We start from the raw sequence: 23691 nt of genomic DNA on the forward strand, positions 1-23691 counted from the left end.
GTTTTCACTATAAATAAGGTGTTTTTTCAGACTTTAAAACACTTTTGCGGTTTTATTTTGCGCCTGGCACTTATTTGGACACCTATTCTAGTCAGAAAGGCCCCTCCACTCTGGAATGAAGAGGGAGGAGGCCTCATTTTCAGGCCTCAATTGCACAGTTGTTTTGCTTAGGCAGTTCATGCAGCTTCACGTGGGGAGTCCAGAGGCATCAGAAAAGACTCCAGAGAGGCTTATTTCCTACTAAAATAATCCCTAAGGAAGGTAAAGGCCACAGTGGAAGCTGTGGCATAGTACTGTAGTGTTTTTAACAGGTTAATTGCTGTTATTAGCTCCGGTTTGGGCATTAAGGGGTTAATTGGTCTGAAAATTTGTGTGCAATCATTTCAAAGCATTAAGACACTGTGGTGAATTTCATTAAAATTGGATGTTTATTTGATGGTTTTTTGATGTTTTAGTAATAAAGTGTGCACTTTTATTATTTAAAGACACAGTAACGTTTTTGTCAAAAATAATTTTTATTGCATTGAAGATCTGTTTAAGTCTGTCAAACATGTCTGACCCTTCAGATAACCTATGTTCTATATGTTCAAAGGACAAGGTGGTTCCCCCATTAAAGATATAGCCCAAGATGATTCTTTAGCTGAAGGTAGTGAGGATAGCTCACTATCCTCTCCTTCTGTGTCAACATCAGCTATGCCCGCGCAAGCGATGCCCAGTACATCTAGCGCGCCAATTGCTATTACTATGCAACAGTTAGCAGCAGTAATGGATAATTCTCTCGCAGCATTTTTATCCAAACTGCCAGCTTTTCCTAGGAAGCGTGATTGCTCAGTTTTAAATACAAAAAATGAGCAAGCAGACGCAGAGGATAATTTATCTGTAGTGCCCTCACATCAATCTGACTTGGCGGTGAGGGACGGCCTGTCTGAGGGAGAAATTTCTGACACAGGAAAAGTTTCTCAGCAGGCAGAGCCTGATACCATAGCATTTAAATTTAAGCTTGAACACCTCCGCGCTCTACTTAAGGAGGTCCTAGCTACTCTTGATGATTGTGACCCTTTGGTGGTCCCAGAAAAATTGTGTAAAATGGATAAATTCTTAGAGGTCCCAGTACACACTGATGCGTTTACGATACCTAAGAGGGTGGCGGATATAGTGAATAAGGAGTGGGAGAAGCCAGGTGTACCTTTTGTTCCCCCTCCTATATTTAAGAAAATGTTCCCCATTGTTGACCCCAGAAGGGACGCGTGGCAGATTTCAACGCTAGCTAAGCGCACAACTATACCAATAGAAGACAGTTGCGCTTTCAAAGATCCTATGGATAAAAAATAAGAAGGTTTACTTAAGAAAATTTTTGTTCAACAAGGTTTTCTTCTTCAACCAATTTCTTGCATTATTCCTGTAACCACTGCAGCTGCTTTTTGGTTTGAGGAATTAGAAAACTCGCTCCAGAAGGAGACTTCTTATGATGAAGTCATGGATAGAATTCACGCCCTGAAGTTGGCTAATTCTTTCATTACAGATGCCGCTTTTCAGTTAGCTAAATTAGCGGCGAAAAATTCTGGTTTCGCAATAGTGGCGCGTAGGGCGCTTTGGCTAAAATCGTGGTCGGCGGATGTGTCGTCCAAAACAAAATTGCTTAATATTCCTTTCAAGGGTAAGACCCTATTCGGGCCAGAGTTGAAAGAAATTATTTCAGATATCACTGGGGGAAAGGGCCATGCCCTTCCACAGGATAGACCTTTCAAAGCTAAAAATAAGTCTAATTTTCGTTCCTTTCGCAATTTCAGGAACGGACCGGCTTCTACCTCTACAGCCACTAGGCAAGAGGGCAACGCACCCCAGCCCAAACCAGCATGGAAACCATTGCAAGGCTGGAACAAGGGTAAACAGGCCAAAAAGCCTGCTGCTGCTACCAAGACAGCATGAAGGGGTAGCCCCCGATCCGGGACCGGATCTAGTAGGGGGCAGACTTTCTCTCTTTGCTCAGGCCTGGGCAAGAGATGTTCCGGACCCCTGGGCACTAGAAATTGTCTCTCAGGGGTATCTTCTAGAATTCAAGGACCTTCCTCCAAGGGGAAGGTTTCACATGTCTCGCTTATCTTTAGACCAGATAAAGAGACAGGCATTCTTACATTGCGTAGAAGACCTTTTAAAAATGGGAGTGATAAACCCAGTTCCAACAGCAGAACAAGGACTGGGATTTTACTCAAACCTGTTTGTAGTTCCCAATAAGGAAGGAACTTTCAGGCCAATTCTGGATTTAAAGATCCTAAACAAATTCCTCAGAGTTCCATCATTCAAAATGGAAACCATTCGGACAATTTTACCAATGATCCAGGAGGGTCAATATATGACTACCGTGGACTTAAAGGATGCGTACCTGCATATTCCTATCCACAAAGATCACCATCAGTTTCTGAGGTTCGCCTTTCTGGACAAGCATTACCAGTTCGTGGCTCTTCCCTTCGGATTGGCCACTGCTCCCAGAATTTTCACAAAGGTGCTAAGGCCAAGGGGCATTGCAGTAGCACCTTACCTAGATGACATTTTAATACAGGCATCGTCCTTTCACAAAGCAAGGGCTCATACGGACATTGTTCTAGCCTTTCTAAGGTCTCGCGGGTGGAAGGTGAACATAGAAAAAAGTTCTCTGTCCCCGTTCACAAGGGTTCCCTTCCTGGGAACAATAATAGACTCGGTAGAAATGAAAATCTTTCTGACAGAGGTCAGGAAATTAAAACTTTTGAACACTTGTCGAGTTCTTCAATCCATTCCTCAACCCTCCATAGCTCAGTGCATGGAGGTAATAGGACTAATGGTTGCGGCAATGGACGTGGTTCCTTTTGCTCGAATTCATTTAAGACCATTGCAACTGTGCATGCTCAAACAATGGAATGGGGATTATGCAGATTTGTCTCCCCAGATTCAGATGGACCAGCAAACCAGAGACTCACTCCTCTGGTGGTTGTCTCAGGATCACCTGTCTCAGGGAATGAGTTTCCGAAGACCGGAGTGGATCATTGTCACGACCGACGCCAGCCTCTTAGGCTGGGGCGCGGTCTGGAAGTCCCTGAAGGCTCAGGGTCTATGGTCTCGGGAAGAATCTCTTCTCTCGATAAACATTTTGGAATTGAGAGCGATATTCAATGCGCTCCAGGCATGGCCTCAACTAGCGGAGGCCAAATTCATCAGATTTCAGTCGGACAACATGACGACTGTAGCGTACATCAATCATCAGGGGGGAACAAAGAGTTCCCTGGCGATGAGGGAGGTATCCAAGATCATCAAATGGGCAGAGGATCACTCCTGCCATCTATCAGCAATTCACATCCCAGGAGTGGACAACTGGGAAGCGGATTATCTGAGTCGTCAGACTTTCCATCCGGGGGAGTGGGAACTCCACCCGGAGGTTTTTGCTCAGCTGACCCAGCTATGGGGCATTCCAGATCTGGATCTGATGGCGTCACGTCAGAACTCCAAAGTTACACGTTACGGGTCCAGGGATCCCAAGGCGACATTGGTAAATGCCTTAGTAGCGCCTTGGTCGTTCAATCTAGCTTATGTCTTTCCACCGTTTCCCCTTCTCCCCCGGCTAGTAGCCAGGATCAAACAGGAGAAGGCTTCGGTAATTCTGATAGCTCCTGCGTGGTCACGCAGGACTTGGTATGCAGACCTGGTGAATATGTCATCGGTTCCACCATGGAAGCTGCCTTTGAGGCAGGACCTTCTAATTCAAGGTCCATTCGAACATCCAAACCTAGTTTCTCTGCAACTGACTGCTTGGAGATTGAACGCTTGATTCTAGCTAAGCGTGGGTTTTCGGAATCAGTTATAGATACTCTGATCCAGGCTAGAAAGCCTGTCACCAGGAAAAATTACCATAAGATATGGCGGAAATATCTTTGCTGGTGCGAATCCAAGGGTTACTCATGGAGTAAGATTAGGATTCCAAGGATACTATCTTTTCTCCAAGAAGGATTGGAGAAAGGTCTGTCAGCTAGTTCTTTAAAGGGACAGATATCTGCTCTGTCTGTTTTGTTACACAAGCGTCTGGCAGCCATGCCAGATATTCAGGCGTTTGTACAGGCTTTAGTCAGAATCAAGCCTGTCTACAGACCTGTGTAAATTTAGTTCTTTCAGTTCTTCAAGGGGTTCTGTTTGATCCTCTACATTCCATAATATATTAAGTTACTATCTTGGAAAGTTTTGTTTTTAGTAGCTATTTCTTCTGCTAGAAGAGTTTCTGAATTGTCTGCTTTGCAGTGTAATTCACCCTATCTGGTGTTTCATACAGATAAGGTCGTTTTACGTACCAAACCTGGTTTTCTTCCAAAAGTGGTTTCCAATAAGAATATCAACCAGGAAATAGTTGTTCCTTCTCTGTGTCCTAATCCAGTTTCTAACAAGGAACGTCTGTTACACAATCTTGATGTGACTGAAAAGCATCATCCGGTTGGCTTATGAGACTGCTGGAAGGCAGCCTCCTGAACGAATTACAGCTCACTCTACTAGAGCTGTGACTTCCACATGGGCTTTCAAGAATGAGGCTTCTGTTGAACAGATTTGTAAGGCAGCGACTTGGTCTTCACTGCATACGTTTGCCAAATTTTACAAATTCGATACTTTTGCTTCTTCGGAGGCTATTTTTGGGAGAAAGGTTTTGCAAGCAGTGGTGCCTTCCGTTTAGGTTACCTGACTTGTTCCCTCCCTTCATCCGTGTCCTAAAGCTTTGGTATTGGTTCCCTCAAGTAAGGATGAAGCCATGGACCGGATACACCAATGTAGGAGAAAACAGAATTTATGTTTACCTGATAAATTTCTTTCTTCTACGGTGTATCCGGTCCACGGCCCGCCCTGGCATTTTGGTCAGGTTTAAATTAATTTTTTGTAAACTACAGTCACCACTGCACCCTATGGTTCTCCTTTTTCTCCTAACCGTCGGTCGAATGACTGGGGGGGCGGAGCCTGAGGGGAGCTATATGGACAACTCTGCTGTGTGCTCACTTTGCCACTTCCTGTAGGGATTGAGAATATCCCACAAGTAAGGATGAAACCGTGGACCGGATACACCGTAGGAGAAAGAAATTTATCAGGTAAACATAAATTCTGTTTTCTAGACAAGCATTAACAGTTTGTTGCTCTTCTATTTGGCCTAGCAACAGCTCCAAGAATCTTTTTGAAGGTTCTCGTGCCCTTCTATCTGTAATCAGAGAGCAGGGTATTGCAGTGTTTCCTTATTTGGACGATATCTTGGTACTGGCTCAATCTTTTCATTTAGCAGAATCTCACACAAATCAACTTGTGTTGTTTCTTCAAAGACATGGTTGGAGGATCAATTTACCAAAGCATTCCTTGATTCCTCAGACAAGGGTTACCTTTTTAGGTTTCCAGATAGATTCAGTGTTCATGACTCTGTCTTTAACAGACAAGGGACAAATGAAATTGGTTTCTGCCTGTCGAAACCTTCAGTCTCGATCATTCCCTTCAGTGGCTATGTGCATGGAAGTTTTAGGTCTCATGACTGCAGCATCGGACGCGATCCCCTTTGCTCGTTTTCATATGAGACCTCTGCAGCTTTGCATGCTGAATCAATGGTGCAGGGATTATACTCGGATATCACAGTTGATATGCTTAAATCCCAACATTCAACTCTCTCTGTCCTGGTGGTTAGTCCATCATCGGATTATTCAAGGCGCCTCTTTTGTTCATCCTGCCTGGACTGTGATTTCAACAGATGCAAGTCTCACAGGTTGGGGAGCTGTCTGGGGGTCTCTGACAGCACAAGGAGTTTGGAATCCTCAAGAGGCGAGGTTAACAATTAATATTTTAGAACTCAGTGCTATTTTCAGGGCTCTTCAGGCTTGGCCGCTATTAAAGAGAGAATTATTCATTCGTTTTCAGACAGACAATATCACAACTGTGGCATATGTCAATCATCAAGGGGGGACTCACAGTCCTTTAGCGATGGAAGAAGTATCTCGGATAATTTCTTGGACAGAATCCAACTCCTGTCTAATTTCTGCGATACATATCCCAGGTGTAGACAATTGGGAAGCGGATTATCTCAGTCGTCAGTCTTTACATAAAGGGGAGTGGTCTCTCCATCCAGATGTATTTTGTCAGATTGTACAGATGTGGGGTCTCTCCGAAATAGATCTGATGGCTTCCCATCTAAACAAGAAGCTTCCCAGGTACCTTTCCAGGTCCAGGGATCCTCAGGTGGAGATGGTGGATGCGTTTGCAGTTCCTTGGTTTTACCTACCTGCTTAAATTTTTCCGCCTCTAGTTCTTCCAAGGGTGATCTCCAAGATCATATTGGAACAATTACATGTGTTTCTGATAGCACCAGCATGGCCTCACAGGTTTTGGTATGTAGATTTTGTCCGAATGTCCAGTTGCCAACCTTGGCCACTTCCTTTAAGACCAGACCTTTTGTCTCAAGGGCCGTTTTTCCATCAGGATCTCAAATCGGTAAATTTGAAGGTATGGAAATTGAACGCTTAGTCATAGAGGTTTCTCTGACTCAGTTATGAATACTACGCTACAGGCTCGTCAGTCTGTTTCAAGGAAGATTTATTATCAGGTTTGGAAAACCTATATTTCATGGTGTTTTTCTCATAAATTCTCTTGGCATTCTTTTAGGATTCCTAGAATTTTACAGTTTCTTCAGGATGGTTTGGATAAAGGTTTGTCTGCAAGTACCTTGAAGGGACAAATCTCTGCTCTTTCTGTTTTATTTCATAGAAAGATTGCTAAACTTCCTGCTATTCACTATTTTGTTCAGGCTTTGGTTGGTATCAAGTCTGTTGTTAAATCAATCTCTCCTCCTTGGAGTCTTAATTTGGTTTTGAAAGCTTTGCAGGCTCCACCATTTGAGCCTATGCATTCTTTGGATATTAAACTACTTTCTTGGATTTTCCATTAGGATAAGGTTGTTTTGCAGACTTTGTTTAAGTTTCTTCCTAAGGTTGTGAATTTTAACAACATTAGTAGGGAAATTGGTGTTCCTTCCTTGTGTTCTAATCCCAAGAATACTCTTGAAAGATCGGTACATTCTTTGGATGTTGTAAGAGCTTTGAAATGTTATGTGGAAGCTACTAGAGATTTCAGGAAGACTTCTAGTCTATTTGTTGTTTTTTTCTGGTCCTAGGAAAGGTCAGAAAGCCTCTGCCATTTCTTTGGCATCTTGGTTAAAGCTTTTGATTCACAAGGCTTATTTAGAGGCGGGACAGTCTCCGCCTCAGAGAATTACAGCTCATTCTACTAGATCAGTCGCCACTTTTTGGGCTTTTAAGAATGAAGCTTCGGTTAATCAGATGTGCAAAGCAGCAACTTGGTCTTCTTTGCATACATTTACTAAATTTTACCATTTTGATGTATTTGCTTCTTCTGAAGCAGTCTTTGGTAGAAAAGTTCTTCAGGCAGCTGTCTCAGTTTTATTCTTCTGCTTATGATTTAAGTTTCTTTCTTGAAATTTATGTGAAATTTATAAGAAAGACTTTTTTTTTTTTGTGGATTTAATTTTTCAGCGGAAATAGCTGTTTTTATTTTATCCCTCCCTTTCTAGTGACTCTTCTGTGGTCTTCCTACATCTTGAGTATTTCTATCCCATACGTCACTAGCTCATGGACTCTTGCCAATTACATGAAAGAAAACATAATTTATGTAAGAACTTACCTGATAAATTCATTTCTTTCATATTGGCAAGAGTCCACGAGACCCACCCTTTTTTATGGTGGTTATGATTTTTGTATAAAAAGCACAATTTTATTTCCAGTTCCTCTTTTTGTATGGTTTTTTACTCCTTATTTTATCACTCCACTACTTGGCTATTCGTTAAACTGAATTGTGGGTGTGAATAAAAAGAGAGAAGCGCTCAACCTGGGAACAAACAATAGCATAATAGCTTGTTCTATGGCTAGTTACCACCCAAGAAGCAGCCTGTTTTTGCTCAACATGTACCTTTCACAGAGAAGAACTTTCCTGAAGCTTATCAGTCTGATCCTGACTTCACAGTACATTCCAGCCTCGAAATACCAGGCAATCCCTCTCTGAACGAGAGAAATAGCAAAACCCCAGACTTATGTTTCGGCCTATTGTGGGCCTCATCAGTGAGGTGCAGCCATATCCCTCTAGACACACTGAGCAACGGGTCCACGTCTGGATTCCCTCATCACCCTTAGGGAGACTTCCCTAAATGTCATAATTTACATAAATAAAGAGATAAGCACTCAACCTGAATTGTGGGTGTGGTGAGGGGTGTATTTATAGGCATTTTGAGGTTTGGGAAACTTTGCCCCTCCTGGTAGGATTGTATATCCCATACGTCACTAGCTCATGGACTCTTGCCAATATCAAAGAAATGAATTTATCAGCTAAGTTCTTACATAAATTATGTTTTTTTACATTTTCAGATTTTTTACAACTACAGAGTTTATATAAACCAATCAGCATGGGTGTTTCTGAAGCTTTGCAGTTGTAATTATTGTTTTTTCGCAGTGGTTTTTGTATATGATAATGGCAAAAACTGCCTGTCACAAATACCCCATGATTGAGATGCCAAGGGGTTAATTCTCTTTAGCCTGTAAGCTAAAAAACATTTGTTTTTTCAAGAAGAACTGTGTCCTGTGTTTATGTTGTTTGTTTTTTGTGTTAAAACCAGACCCCATTATAAATTGTTTCAGAATTCCACTTGAATAAATGTTATCATATAGGCATTAGTGCATCCAGGTAGTAAAAGTGCCTTTTCACAGAAACTGATAAGGTCAATATAGGGACATGGGTATAATGTAGATATGTGTTTAAAACATGTTATGACATTAGATGAAGGTAAATATGACAACCATGTCATATTTGTGATCAAATTGATTCCCACAATGTAAATAAGAGAGTGCCTTTCTGTCTATATGAAAATGGATGTATCTAGCAGAAATTATGATGTGTTCTATAATTTCAGTGAAAAAATGTGTGCGTTTTCCCTGCGCTGGTTAAACCTGATATGCCAGTGGGAAAAGGAGGATCCCAAACCTCCAAAAGTTTGACAATGCTAAATGAGAAAACTACTAACTAGTAGTAGATTACTCAACCCACAGCGCTAACAGCTTAAATCAGGACACCAAAATATAAAATATCAAATATGTTGCAAATCAAATACGGCTAACTCACAGATATAAATGTATCAAATATTACAATTTATTAAAATACATGAAATACGCTGATCAGACGTATATATATATATATATAAAAACAAAGTACAAAAACAAAACCAAATTATAGCAAATGTTAAAAACAATAGGGATAAATAACAGTGGAATAAATTATCCCCCGAAGAGCCGATAAGATGCACAAAGTGTAGTATCCAAGATCGCTGTGAAGCTGGAATCAGAACCAGAGATCAGATGACTTAAATTACGTTATTTCACTTCAACCCACGATCGAAGCTGGAACACAAATATATTCAAAATCACACGAAGAAAAAGAACCAAGCATAAGGTTTTCACTTTTACTTACACCAGAGGTTCTATTTGAGAGCGATGTCTTCCCCTTAGGTGTATCCTTGTCTGTGCGGTAACCAGCTGTATCGATGTCAACAATAATGGTACGAAGCTTGCAGTGGCTGTTAGACAGAACTTTTCTGATACGGAAGCCTACGAGGGACAGAATAATGCAACAGGAGCAACGCGTTTCAGCCCGTTCCGGGCCTTTTTCAAGCTCCAGATGAGTTCAGATGAATGGTTTATAAACCCTAAGAGAGATTTTCATTGGGTATTCCAATATTCGGCCAAATTAATTAATAAATAGCTCGAAATTCAGTGATAGACGTGAAAATGCAGAGTTACTAAAAATATGGTGTAACGAGATTTCTTAAACTTCAAAATTCAATTAAAGTAACAGTGTGTGCAATAAGTATTTGCATAAATAAATCCTATGTAGGGTTTATAAACCATTCATGTGATCTCATCTGGAGCTTGACAAAGGCCCGGAACGAGCTGAAACGCGTTGCTCCTGTTGCATTATTCTGTCCCTCGTAGGCTTCCGTATCAGAAAGGTTCTGTCTAACAGCCGCTGCAAACTTCGTACCATTATTGTGAACATCGATACAGCTGGTTACCGCACAGACAAGGATACGCCTAAGGGGAAGACATCGCTCTCAAATAGAACCTCTGGTGTAAGTAAAAGTGAAAACCTTTTGCTTGGTTCTTTTTCTTTGTGTGATTTTGAATATATTTGTGTTCCAGCTTCGACCCTGAAGTGAAATAACGTAATGAAAGTCATCTGATCTCTGGTTCTGAATCCAGCTTCACAGCGATCTTGGATACTACACTTTGTGCATCTTATCGGCTCTTCTGGGATAATTTATTCCACTGTTATTTATCCCTATTGTTTTTAACATTGTTTTTAACAGTTGCTATAATTTGTTTTTGTTTTTGTACTTTGTTTTTATATATACGTCTGATCAGCTTATTTCATGTATTTTAATAAATTGTAATATTTGATACATTTATATCTGTGAGTTAGCCTTATTTGATTTGCAACATATTTGATATTATTTAATATTTTGGTGTCCTGATTTAAGCTGTTAGCGCTGTGGGTTGAGTAATCTACTGCTAGTTAGTAGTTTTCTCATTTAGCATTCTATAATTTCAGGCAAAGACTTAGTTTATTGACGGTCATAAAAGATAAGGGGCTTCTCAGCCCCTGCAAAGAGGGTGAGGTCAGGCAACCTGATCTACAAGGGAAGCTGTTCTACAGAGTAAGGACCCATTACTTCATGCCATCCCCCTGGTGCACAGATTTCAAAAACTAGTACAGTATGAGGTTTCTATTTTCTTCTTTTTATTTTGAAAAACTGTTTGCTTGTGTGTAATTTTACTTGTAACAACTTTTTATTAATAATGCATTGTGCATAATATCTTTTGGCATAATAAATAATTCATTTATTAAGCTTTGGCCTTTGTCTAATATTTAAACCACGTTACTGAGAGAGACTGGAGTATTAGAACTGTATATTTTAGGTTATTTTCTGCTAAATTGTATTCTGAGAGTTAATGTGTAAGTCTGGGTTTCTCCTTAGGATTTTCCCTTTAATAAATCATAAGTAGTGGCAGCATAGTTAGTTTAGTGTGAGTGGCATTAAAGGGGAGTTTTGGGCATTTTTTATGTCTTGTACAGACTAAAGAGTGTTGTTAACCCTTGCACCCATGGAACTAAATCACAAGCTTGCCTGGCGTGGCTAGATTGTGACATATTAATGACAGTAGAAGGGGTCTGCTAACCCTTTCTGTGACAAACAATTGACTGGTGCAGGGTTGGTTAACCCAGGTCGTCACACTGCCCATAATGAAACTTTGGGAAATATAAATGAATCTAATGATGACGTGTAGATTGAGAAGGGGACCGAGTACCCCAACAGAAAGTGGTAACGGGGCAGAGGAAGCCCCAGAAAAGGCTACACTAAAGGTACGGTTAGACAGGTAGGAAGAGGACCACAAGAGGGCAATGTTACAAATGTCAAAGGATTGAAGGGTTTGGAGCAAAAGAGGGTGGTCAACAGTATCAAAGGCTGCAGACAGATCAAGGAGGATAAGCAGAGAGAAGTGGCCTTTTGATTTTGCTGTAAGTAGGTCATTGGTAACCTTAACAATTGTTGTCTCTGTGGAGTGATGGGGGCGAAATCCATTGCAGTGGGTCAAGGAGGGAGTTTAATGTAAGGAAATGGGATGGCCGTGTATATACTAGCTTTTCAAGAAGCTTTGAGGCAAGAGGGAGTAGGAAAATAGGGCGGTAGTTGAATGGGGAGATTGGATCGAGAGAAGGTTTTTTGAGGATAGGTGTGATCAGTGTATGTTTTAGACCTGAGGGAAATATACTGGTGCTGAGGGAGAGTTTGAAAATGTGTGTGAGTATAGGGGTAAGGATAGAAGAGAGGGAGGGGAGTAGCTGTGAGCGGATGAGGTTGAGGGGACAGGTAGTGATGTGAGAGCACAGTATAAGTGCAGAAACTTCTTCCTCAGTAACAGGTGCAAAAGATCTAAATTTATGACTGGGTTTTGAGTCCTCAACTTTACAATGGGCCATTTGGCCTCATGAGCGTCAGTGAATCTAGGCCAGTGTAGTATTCTCTTAACACCACACTACTCCATTTTGTTTGACTTATTTTCAACCATATTTCCAGCTCATTTTGTGTTTCTAGAATGTCTCTCTCAATATCCTCATTCTTGTCCTTGAACACTGTCCAGTTATCCTGTCTTGTTCCCTCCCCTAACTCATCTCTTTCTCACTCCTAGGGAAACAGATGGTCCACTATACTGCTCAGCCTCTTATTGTGATGGATTCTAATGGTCCAGATCTTCCCATTTTGCTGGAACTTCAGGAGGATGAGCCATACCTTGATGAGAGAGAAGAAGACTATTCAGAAGATCCTGCATTTTCTCTGCTCTCCTGGGACTCACAAAACAAGCCTACTGACCACAATATCTCCTAGAGATTTGACCTTCCCACGGAACCTCTTGCTTTGCAATGGTGATGGGCGCAGGGATCATCTGCTGTACTGCAGTGTGTAGGTACAGCCTGGATGTACATATGTCCCATTCCTAAACAAGCTGGTGATGATTCTGGCAATTGCTAATCAGCAATCGGATGGCGTGGTTAAGCCATCACAATCACACCAGTGGCAGTGCCTTGTTCATGGATTTGGTTATTGGTTTAAGTTGCTTTCATAAGAGACCCATTACTACAGGGTCTTGTAAGATGTTTTGGGAATTTGAATGTTAATGGTGTGCATATTTATTGTTATTTGATATGTCCCATAATGAAAACATGGCGTTGCTGTACTAAGACTGTGTATTGGATGAGTAGGAATACAAGCTTCCTGGAGAGTGGTGTTAACAGACAGGAGATTGTAACTAGAAAAAGATGACTGGTGCCATCTACTTGCACAGATACTTAGTAGCAGCAGTGGATTTTCCTGTTACTCTGTCTTCCACATAATAAGGTGGTAACTTAAAAAAAGACAAAGTAGTTTTCTGCAGTGCACAAGGTTAACAAGTTATCGAGCAGCAGCCTAATCTCTCCAGCCACGTAAGATGCAGAATAGGCTACAGAAATAATGGTGCATCTTAAGCTTACTCATCATAACATGTTTTGTGAAAATTGTACATGAATCCTACAACAGAATGCATCTTATGTCCTGGCACTTGTTTTCTATGATAAACTGTAACTCAGTGTCAGGATTCCAATATTTTATAGAAACCCTGGTGCATGTTCGAGAATATGGTAGAAATACAGGAGGTTAGTCCTTAGTGAAATGCAGTATATCGGAAAACATAGCACAACTCATGGGAGAGTATATGACATCTCTACCAGTTGTAGTAAAGCCCTTTATGGATGTGTGGAGCCAGCAGTTACCTATTAGTACGAAGGACCAGTTGAAAGTTTACTTGTTGGAAATTAGTTTATTTGGAGCAAAAATTCATAAAATGTATCACAATTTAGAGAAGGATTTCCAGGAACAGATCATTTAGTCAACAGGCACGTTCTAGAAGACTGCTGTTCAAGAGTCTAGTCAACAGTTAGAGGACTTAGCATGTCTGGCAGTGCAGTCAGTACTGGTTCTGAACATCACCACATCTGTCTCATACAACAATATAATGGCTACCAGCAATAACCATGTTTATTATTTATTCATTAGATTGTTGTGTTTGTTTAGTCTTCACAGCTGCTTCACTTTTATTAACCACTTTGCAGTTCTTTCCAGTTTGTTCTTCGTGTATGATGTAACATAGACTGACAATGTCATTTAGTCTTATGTTTTAATTTCTTTTCTTTGGTTCTCCATCTGATGTTATAAAGACTGACCAGTTACACAATCTGTTTCTTCACATTCATTCTGTTTATATGATGTATTTCTGTTTAGACTTAATTTCTAATATCATATCTTTCATTCTGATTGGTCATTTGAGTATGTCACCTTTTTTTCTAAATGTTCCTTTTTTACATGGCTATGCTCCTTTCCATCAAAATGAGCTGATGTGAGTGATATCTGCTCCTTCACATGGAAATTATTCCTATTGTGAGTGATATACACCTTCCCACCACTAAGGTCCCTAGTGTATTACGATCCTTGTTCCTGCAGAATGGTACTGAGTGTATATTGTCACATGCCATGCAGTATGAGTGATGTCATACACCTTCCCACCAGTATGGTCCCTTGTGTATTACGATCCTTGTTCCTGCAGAATGGTACTGAGTGTATATTGTCACATGTCTTCCATTGTGAGTGATGTCATACACATTTCCATCAGAATGGTCCCTTGTGTATTACGATCTTTGTTCCTGCAGAATGGTACTGAGTGTATATTGTCACATGCCTTCCAGTATGAGTGATGTCATACACATTCACATCAGAATGCTCCCTTGTGTATTACGATCCTTGTTCCTGCAGAATGGTACTGAGTGTATATTGTGTCAGTATATGGCCAGGTTATAATACAATATATTTAATAATTATTCTTTAAAAACAAACCCCCAATAAAATGCATATACAAAACAATAAAATTAATGTAAATTCCTAAATTCTTTATATTAGTTAAAATTTATAGACACATTGAATTATATTTATTGGAAACCAGATATAAATCAAACTATACCAGCGTAAACTGTTATAATATGCTATACAAAGATCATAAAAATTACCTTATTCACAATAATCTCCCAAATCAGAATTGCATTTAAATATCACAATAAAATATCACCGTATGGGTCACTAACTTCCAGACAACTATATTTAGGCTATTTAGCCCACAAATGATTCTATACAACTCTAATTAAAACACTATACGTTATATATATTCTAAATGTAAACAGCCAGTTTATATGCAAATTTATCTAAGCTGAAATGAATTCTTAATTATCTACAATTAAGACAAATTCTAAAATATATTTATATATTTGCTAAGATAAATTACTTAGCATTAATGATTAGTTTTAAAATACACAGGCTATGAAACACAAGTTTAAAATACAAATTGTCCTTTTAAAATGACTAACTGTAATTTAGTTATAGTTACTAAATAACTTTGATTTAAATATTAAAATATAGAACGGTCATACATCACTAACATGAGCCAATTTAGGATTTCGATCCTTTCAAAGTATTTTCAGATCACCTCATATGAAGAAACGTTATCGCATAGATCAAGAACTTAGTCTCAGCTTTTTGATTAAAGTGATTGTGTCCCAAGTATGGCAGCCAGTTATTCAATCACCAGTCTCAGCAGACAAAAGACTTTTTCTCTTCCTTGCATTCAGCTTTTCTTATATCTAATCATTGGTGATCTGTTTTTGGTTACGCCCCATGGTGCTTGTCTTGAATTGGCCCTAACGGAGCTTGTCCCTGGTCTGCCCTTAGAATTGAAACATTTGATTGGCTATTTGGATTTGCATGTGTTCTAATAGATAATTCATTTGGCTGTCATACCAGTTTTAATCCCCTAGGGGGCAGCAGACAACCGCAAGTATCTTCACCTTCAGTATTGCTAACAATTTAACACATCCTTATAAAGTGATTTTTTTAAACTACTTTACTTCCTTGTATTAATCATTTACAATTTTAATTATAGATGGGATGATATAATGTCATTTTCTCATTATTCCAATACCAAATACAAGTATGTTCCTAGTGATCATATTAATAAACAATTACACTATCAAACATTTGCTCTCTCCACAGAATCACAGCATTCAACATCCTGGCATTGCATTGTATCTCAATAGGAATGCAATATATTTCATATTTCTAATACATTTTGAATCCATGGAACACCAGATGTAGGTCTGAAATGAAAAGAATAGTGTTATTATTTTTGAGACATTTTGAATCCTTAAGACATTCTATGCTTTTAAAAAAAAATACATAGGTTAAGACATGTTAAAATCTTAACTCTCAGGTTTTCATGTTCATATTTAATATGTGTCTGAATATACATGTTCATTTGAGTATCTTAAATAGATTTGAACATTATAGACAAATCAGTTATATGACTTTTTAAGTATACATTCTGCTATTTAAAATCTAAGTTTTTACCAAGTCTGGAAAGTGGGATATTTTGTGTATTCAGTCAGCAGGAGATATTTAACTCTTGCATACGTTTAGGCTTCAAAAGAGTTCCAGTGAGCCATGGTGTTAAATTATCACATGTCTGTTGGCATATGCTTCTCTTTGAAATAACGTGCCTTTTTCTAATTGAACCAAATGACTGCCTGAACTAATTAGACCAAATGCTTCATTCCTTTGTTCTCACCTGGATGCATTGTAATTTTGCATATTGAGTGGGGAGGGGAGGAAAGGTTTAAGCTGAATCCTGGTATGTAATTAGCAAGGCATCTCATGGCTGATTTAATATTTAGAATACATTTAATGTATTCAGTGATAAAATGAGTATGCTCAAACTTACTATTTGAGAAATGCCATACTTATTTTATCTTATTATATATATATATATATATATATATATATATATATATATATATATATATATATATATATATATATATTGTCCACTGATGCCCTGACAATTGTCACGTGCCTTCCAGTATGAGCGATGTCATACACATTCCCGTCAGAATGGTCCCTTGTGTATTACGATCCTTGTTCCTGCAGAATGGTACTGAGTGTATATTGTCACATGCCTTACAGTATGAGTGATGTCATACACCTTCCCATCAGAATGGTCCCTTGTGTATGATGATCCTTGTTCCTGCAGAATGGTACTCAGTGTATATTGTCACATGCCTTCCAGTGTGAGTGATGTCATACACCTTCCCATCAGAATGGTCCCTTGTGTATTACGATCCTTGTTCCTGTAGAACGGTACTGAGTGTATATTGTCACATGCCTTCCAGTGTGAGTGATGTCACATTAGCTTTACCATCACAGTGGTTCCATGTACGTGATGATCCGATTTGCCCATCAAAATGATAGTTTCTGAGTGATGACCATATGTTTCCCTTTACCTATGTCTTGTCTAGCGAATGTCCTTAGCCTTCCTATCTTGTCTTACCTGTCGGATACCGTTTGCCCTGTCTGTGTAAGGTCATTCTTCTCATCCTCTATTAGGAAACAGGGTATCTCATATCACTCAGTTTATACACTTTGTCCCTGGTTATGGCGGTTTTGTGGGCAGCCTGGAGATCTGCTCCCAGCACAAAATTATTTTTTAAAAGCACATTGGCACCAGCTTGTCAGGAAAAAGATGAGCTAGTAGCTTCGGTTTAGTGGAAAGGACAGGATCACTCAGCCAGCCAGAGGAATATTACATTGGATTTGTTTATTAGTCAAGTCACAGAAAGTAAACAAAAAACATTGTTACATACAGCAAGCTAGCTAGAACATCCATGATGTAGGAAGTTTTCAGGTTTGGTTTCTATTTTGTATGGCACTAATCCTTCACAGAGGCTTAATAAGAACTCACTTGGCCCCAGAGCAAACGTCTGTGGAAGGCCCACTTCATTTGAACAGCACCATTTCCAAAGCATATTTAATGAGATATATATATATATATATATATACACATACACTGTCCAGCTGCCCCTGATATATAGGGTTCTTCCTATAAACCCAAACAACCAATATACATTCTGTTATCACAGCCAACAATATTAGCACGCTCTGGAGAGTCATTGCAAACTATGATATGAACCACACACAAAATATTGGAACTCTGAGGACTATTAGTCCATCTGAACACCCCTAACAAACACTACAGCACTAAGAAAAACTAAACACTAAAACACTTACCCAGCAAACTGCTTGCTTTTTGAGCAGAGACTTCCTTTTTTCCTGGTGTTTCTCAGTCACCAAAAGTTTAGAGGTGATTAAAAAAAAAAACTGCAGCCCTGTAACAAGCTGCTGTAAAATCTGATTGAACAACAGTTACATAGCAATGCTTTTCTTTCTAATGACACAATGAGTCCATAGATCATCTAATTGCTAATGGGATATATCACTCCTGCGCAGCAGGAGGCGGCAAAGAGCACCACAGCAAAGCTGTTAAATATCACCTCCCTTCCCTCCCACCCCAGTCATTCTCTTTGCCTATTTTAGAGCAAAGAAGTGGTAAAGTTAGGTGTTAGAAAAGATTCTTCAAGCAAGAGTTTATTATTTTTTAAGTAGTGCAAGATTGTGCTGCTTTGTTCTAGGGTGTAGCCGTAGTCCACATCAATCTCTTCAGTAGGGCAGTGGTGACTTTAGAGCAATGGGAACTTGTGGGACATAATTCTCACTGCGCCTCCCATGTAATTTATGCTGGCCTAATTCTGAAAGCCTGAGTGAATTACTCAGTCTTTATTTCTTTCCACAGGTCTATGTGAGGGAGAGGACCTCTTAAACCTGGTGAGCTGCCTTGCCGTCGGACAGATTTGTTAGGTAAGTGCTGACTTTATTATTTCTGGGGGAAGAAAGAAAAACACTCAGAAAGAGTGGGCACTTTATTTCAAAGCATTATAAAGGGCTCAGAATGAGGGCACTTAAACTCTCCTATACTGGAGAGGACTTATTAGACAGACTTTTTATGCAGGCACTGGGGCTGAGGAGATGTTTTGGCTCGGGTGGTTAACTTTTCTCAGCGGTTAAACTTTTACAATATGCTGACCGGGAGATTATTGTTTGGGGACGCTCACGATGGGCGGAGCTATGTGAGGCAGCAATCTGTGTTGAGCGCCACTTTTATTGCACTTACGAGTACGGAGGAAGAGATTCCACAGGGTCTGTCTAGAAACACATGATTCTCTGAAAGCATGCGTTTCTAGGACCGGAGAACAGCTCCTTTCATCTTCTGCTGAGTTCTGGATCGTTTGTCTTGTGGGAAATTGCTAAAGCTCCGCTGTAGCAGGTCAGGTAGGCACCTCAGCAAAGAAGCTGAGGTGTAGAGGTGATCTATTATTGTTACAGTAAAAACGTTACGCTTTAAAATTTAAAGGGAAAGTAACGTTTTTTCAATTTTAATTTTTTAGTAAAAATTAAGGTTTTTATTTGATAATTTGATCCATTGTGAGTCAGAATGGACCAAGAGGCTTTGCAAAATGTCACTTGTTGTTTTGATGCCAATGTGGAACCACCAGTCTGTATTGGGAGGACTTTAAATTATAGGAATAGACTTTTTTCTGAGCCAACATTTTCCAAGGATGCTGTTCAGGAGTCTGACAATGTTCAATATATGCAGCAGCTTTCTCCTCAAGCGTCCCAAATTTTACCGCCCACACATGCAGTGCCCTGCGCTTCCTTTCTAACGCCTCCTGGAGTTACATTGCAAGACATCGCTTCTCTCATGTCTTCTGCAGTTTCTGATGCGTTGTCTGCTTTTCCCATGTTGCAGGGAAAGCGTAAGAGACAAAACAAACATTCAGTAAGCGAGGTTTCTGACACAGTTGTTACTATTTTGAATGCCCCTCCCAGAAGCCTGAGGAGGAGGATACTTCGGTAGCATCTGAAGGTGAAATTTCAGATTCTGACAGTGTAATTCCTCTTGCTGATATTGAAGTTGTATCTTTCAGGTTTAAGCTAGAACACCTCCGTCTGTTACTCAAGGAGGTTTTAGCTACATTGGACAACTGCGACACCACGGTCGTAGTTAATCGTAAGAAATCCAGTAAGCTAAACAAATATTTTGATGTACCTTCCTCGGTAAAGGTTTTTCCAGTACCAGACAGAGCTTCTAAATCATTGCTAAGGAATGGGAGAGACCGGGTATCCCTTTTTCTCCATCCCCTATATTTAAAAAGATGTTTCCCATAGCGGACTCTATCAAGGAGTCTTGGAAAACAGTACCCCGGGTGGAAGGGGCAATTTCCACTCTGGCCAAGAGGACTACCATCCCCATTGAGGATAGTTGTGCCTTTAAGAATCCTATGGACAAAAAAATTAGAGGGATTACTCAAGATGATGTATGTACACCAGGGTTTACAATGGCAACCTGCAGTGTGCATTGCTACTGTCACTAGTGCGGTGGCATATTGGTTTGATGCGTTGTCTGATGCTATTAGGACAGACACTCCCCTTGATGAGATCCAGGATAGGATAAAAGCCCTTAAGTTGGCGAATTCCTTTATTACTGATGCTTCCCTACAGGTTATCAAACTGGGAGCAAAGATTTCAGGTTTTGCTGTTCTAGCCCGCAGAGCTTTATGGTTAAAATCTTGGTCTGCGGATGTGTCATCTAAGACTAAACTTTTAGCGATTCCATACAAGGGAAAGACCTTGTTTGGACCGGGTTTGATGGAAATAATCTCTGATATTACGGGAGGAAAGGGTCATCTCCCTCAGGATAAGAGACACAAACAAAAGGGACGTCAGAGTAATTTTCGTTCCTTTTCGAAATTTCAAGGGAAATTCTTCTGCTTCCTTTTCCAAGCAGGAGCAGTCCAAACCTTCCTGGAGCAAGGGAAAACAATCCAAAAAGCCTACTATTGATTCAAAAACAGCATGAAGGGCCTGATCCGGGACCGGATCTTGTAGGGTGCAGACTTTCCTTCTTCACTCAGGCTTGGGTTTGAGATGTTCAGGATCCCTGGGCAGTGAACATTGTGTCCCAGGGATACAAACTAGAGTTCAAGAACTTTCCTCCCAGGGGCAGGTTTCTGCTTTCAAGGTTATCTGTAGCCCAGACAAAGAGAGAGGCGTTCTTACACTGTGTAAGGGAACTCTCCGACCTGGGAGTGATAGTTCCTGTTCCGATGCAGGAACAGGGTCTGTGGTTCTATTCCAATCTGTTCGTGGTTCCCAAAAAGGAAAGAACCTTCAGACCAATTTTAGACCTCAAGAGTCTAAACAAATTCCTCAAAAGTACCATCCTTCAAGATGGAAACTATTCGTTCCATTCTTCCTTTGATCCAGGAGGGTCAATTTATGACTACCGTGGATTTAAAGGACGCGTACCTGCATGTTCCCATTCACAGGGATCATCACAAGTTTCTAAGGTTTACATTTCTAGGCAAACACTTCCAATTCGTGGCTCTTCCTTTCGGCCTTGCCACAGCTCCCAGAATTTTCTCAAAGGTTCTGGTATCTCTGTTAGCAGTGCTCCGATTATGGGGCATATCAGTGGCGCCCTATCTGGACGATATCCTGGTCCAGGTGCCATCATTTCAACAAGCAAGCTCCCACATGGAATTGTTATTTTTCCTGCGATCTCACAGATGGAAGGTACATTTGGAAAAGAGCTCCTTAGTTCCAAATACAAGGGTAACTTTTTTGGGAACCATAATAGATTCCCTGTCAATGAAAATCTTTTTGACAGATGCCAGGAAAAGATTTTCGATTCTTGTCTTTCGCTTTAGTCCTCTCCTCGGACATCAGTGGCTCAGTGCATGGAGGTAATCGGTCTGAAGGTAGCAGCTATGGACATCATACCATTCGCCCGGTTCCACCTCAGACCTCTGCAGTTAAACATGCTCAGTCAGTGAAACAGGGATTATGCAGACCTGTCTCCGCAAATACAGCTGGTGTAGGAGACAAGGGATTCTCTTCTTTAGTGGTTGTCTCAGGATCATCTCTACCAGGGAACCTGCTTTTGCAGACCCTCTTGGGTGATTGTGACCGCAGACGCCAGCCTTCTGGGATGGGGAGCAGTCTGGGGCTCTCTAAAGGCTCAGGGAACTTGGACTCGGTCGGAGTCTGTTCTGCCCATAAACATTCTGGAGCTGAGAGCAATCCTCAATGCTCTTCTGGCCTGACCTCAGTTGGCTTCAGCCCGGTTCATCAGGTTCCAGTCAGACAACATAACTTCAGTGGCTTACATCAACCATCAGGGAGGAACACAGAGTTCCTTAGCCATGACAGAGGTAGCCAAGATAATTCAGTGGGCGGAAACCCACAATTGCTGTCTATCGGCAATCCACATCCCAGGGGCTGACAACTGGAAGGCGGACTTCCTGAGCAGGCAGACCTTTCACCCGGGGGAGTGGGAACTCCACCCGGAAGTGTTTTCCATCCTGATTCTCAAATGGGGTCAGCTGGAATTGGATCTCATGGCATCTCGGCAGAATGCCAAGCTTCCGAGGTACGGGTCAAGGTCAAGGGACTCTCAGGCTTTACTGATAGATGCCCTGGCGGTACCTTGGACCTTCAGTCTGCATACATATTTCCTCCATTTGCTCTTCCTCGGGTCATTGCTCGAATCAAGCAGGAGAGGGCATCGGTGATCCTCATTGCACCGGCGTGGCCTCGCAGGATTTGGTATGCAGACCTGGTGGACATGTCATCTCTTCCACCTTGGAGACTTCCGTTGAGGAAGGACCTTCCATTTCAAGGGCCCTTCCTTCATCCAGATCTAGTTTCTCTGAAGCTGTCTGCTTGGAGATTGAACGCTTAATTTTATCCAAGCAGGGATTTTCAGAATCGGTCATAGAGACCATGATTCAGGCTCGTAAACCTGTGACTAGAAAGATTTACCACAAGATATGGGGTAAATATCTATATTGAAGTGAATCCAAGGGCTACTCTTGGAGTAGAGTTAGGATTCCTAGAATTCTGTCCTTTCTCCAAGAAGGTTTGGAGAAGGGTTTATCGGCAAGTTCCCTAAAGGGTCAAATATCTACCTTGTCTATTTTGTTACATAAACGCCTGGTGGACATACCAGATGTGCAATCGTTTTGCCAGGCCTTGGTTAGGATTCCTGGAGTCTTAATTTAGTTATTAAGGTTCTTCAATGGGCTCGGTTTGAGCCTATGCGTTCCTTAGATATTAAGTTATCTTGGAAAGTTTTGTTTCTTGTTGCTATTTCTTCTGCTCGTAGAGTGTCAGAGCTCTCTGCATTACAGTATGACTCTCCTTATCTGATTTTTCATTCGGATAAGGTAGTTTTACGTACAAAGTTAGGGTTTCTCCCTAAAGTAGTTTCTGACCGGAACATTAATCAGAAGATTGTTGTTCCTTCCTTGTGTCCTAATCCTTCTTCTCAGAAGGAACGGCTTCTACACAATTTGGACGTGGTACGTCCTCTAAAATTCTATTTACAGGCGACTAAGGATTTTCGTCAGTCTTCTGCCTTATTTGTGGTTTTCTCTGGAAAACGTAAGGGACAGAAAGCTACGGCTACTTCTCTTTCTTTGTGGCTGAAGGGTATCATACGTTTGCCTATGAAACTGCTGGACAGCAACCTCCAGAGAGAGTTACGGCTAATTCCACGAGGGCTTTTGCTTCCTCATGGGCATTCAAAAATGAAGCTTCTATGGAACAGATTTGCAAGGCTGCAACTTGGTCCTCTCTTCACACTTTTTCAAAATTCTATAAATTTGAAACTTTTGCCTCAGCTGAGGCCGCTTTTGGGAGAAAGGTTCTTCAAGCAGTGGTGCCTTCCGTTTAGGTTCCCTGTCTTGTCCCTCCCTTATCATATGTGTACTCTAGCTTGGGTATTGAATCCCATTAGTAATTTGATGATCGGTGGACTCATTGTGTCATTAGAAAGAAAACAAAATTTATGCTTACCTGATAAATTGTTTTCTTTCTTGACACAATGAGTCCACGGCCCACCCTGTTTTTGGGTTTTTTCGGCAGGTTGTTGGTATGTTATAAACTTCAGATACCTCTGCACCTTGTTACTTCCTTTCCTTTACTTCGTTGAATGACTGGGGTGGGAAGGAAGGCAGGTGATATTTAACTGCTTTGCTGTGGTGCTCTTTGCTGCCTCCTGC

The 23691-nt window shown here is 40.7% G+C and overlaps 1 protein-coding gene across 1 annotated transcript in view; it reads left to right on the plus strand.

The window, feature by feature from the left end:
* LOC128661764 (heat shock factor protein 1) overlaps positions 1-13871 on the plus strand; it is a 320452-nt gene extending 306581 nt beyond the window's left edge. Inside the window, exon 5 of the mRNA XM_053715984.1 lies at positions 12291-13871. Coding sequence (XP_053571959.1) covers positions 12291-12487 — 197 coding nt within the window. The 3' untranslated portion in view covers positions 12488-13871. The remainder of the gene's footprint in view (positions 1-12290) is intronic.
* The last annotated feature ends 9820 nt before the right edge of the window (positions 13872-23691 follow it).

Source organism: Bombina bombina, chromosome 5 (assembly GCF_027579735.1).
Source record: "Bombina bombina isolate aBomBom1 chromosome 5, aBomBom1.pri, whole genome shotgun sequence".
NCBI classification, from domain to species: Eukaryota; Metazoa; Chordata; class Amphibia; order Anura; family Bombinatoridae; genus Bombina; species Bombina bombina.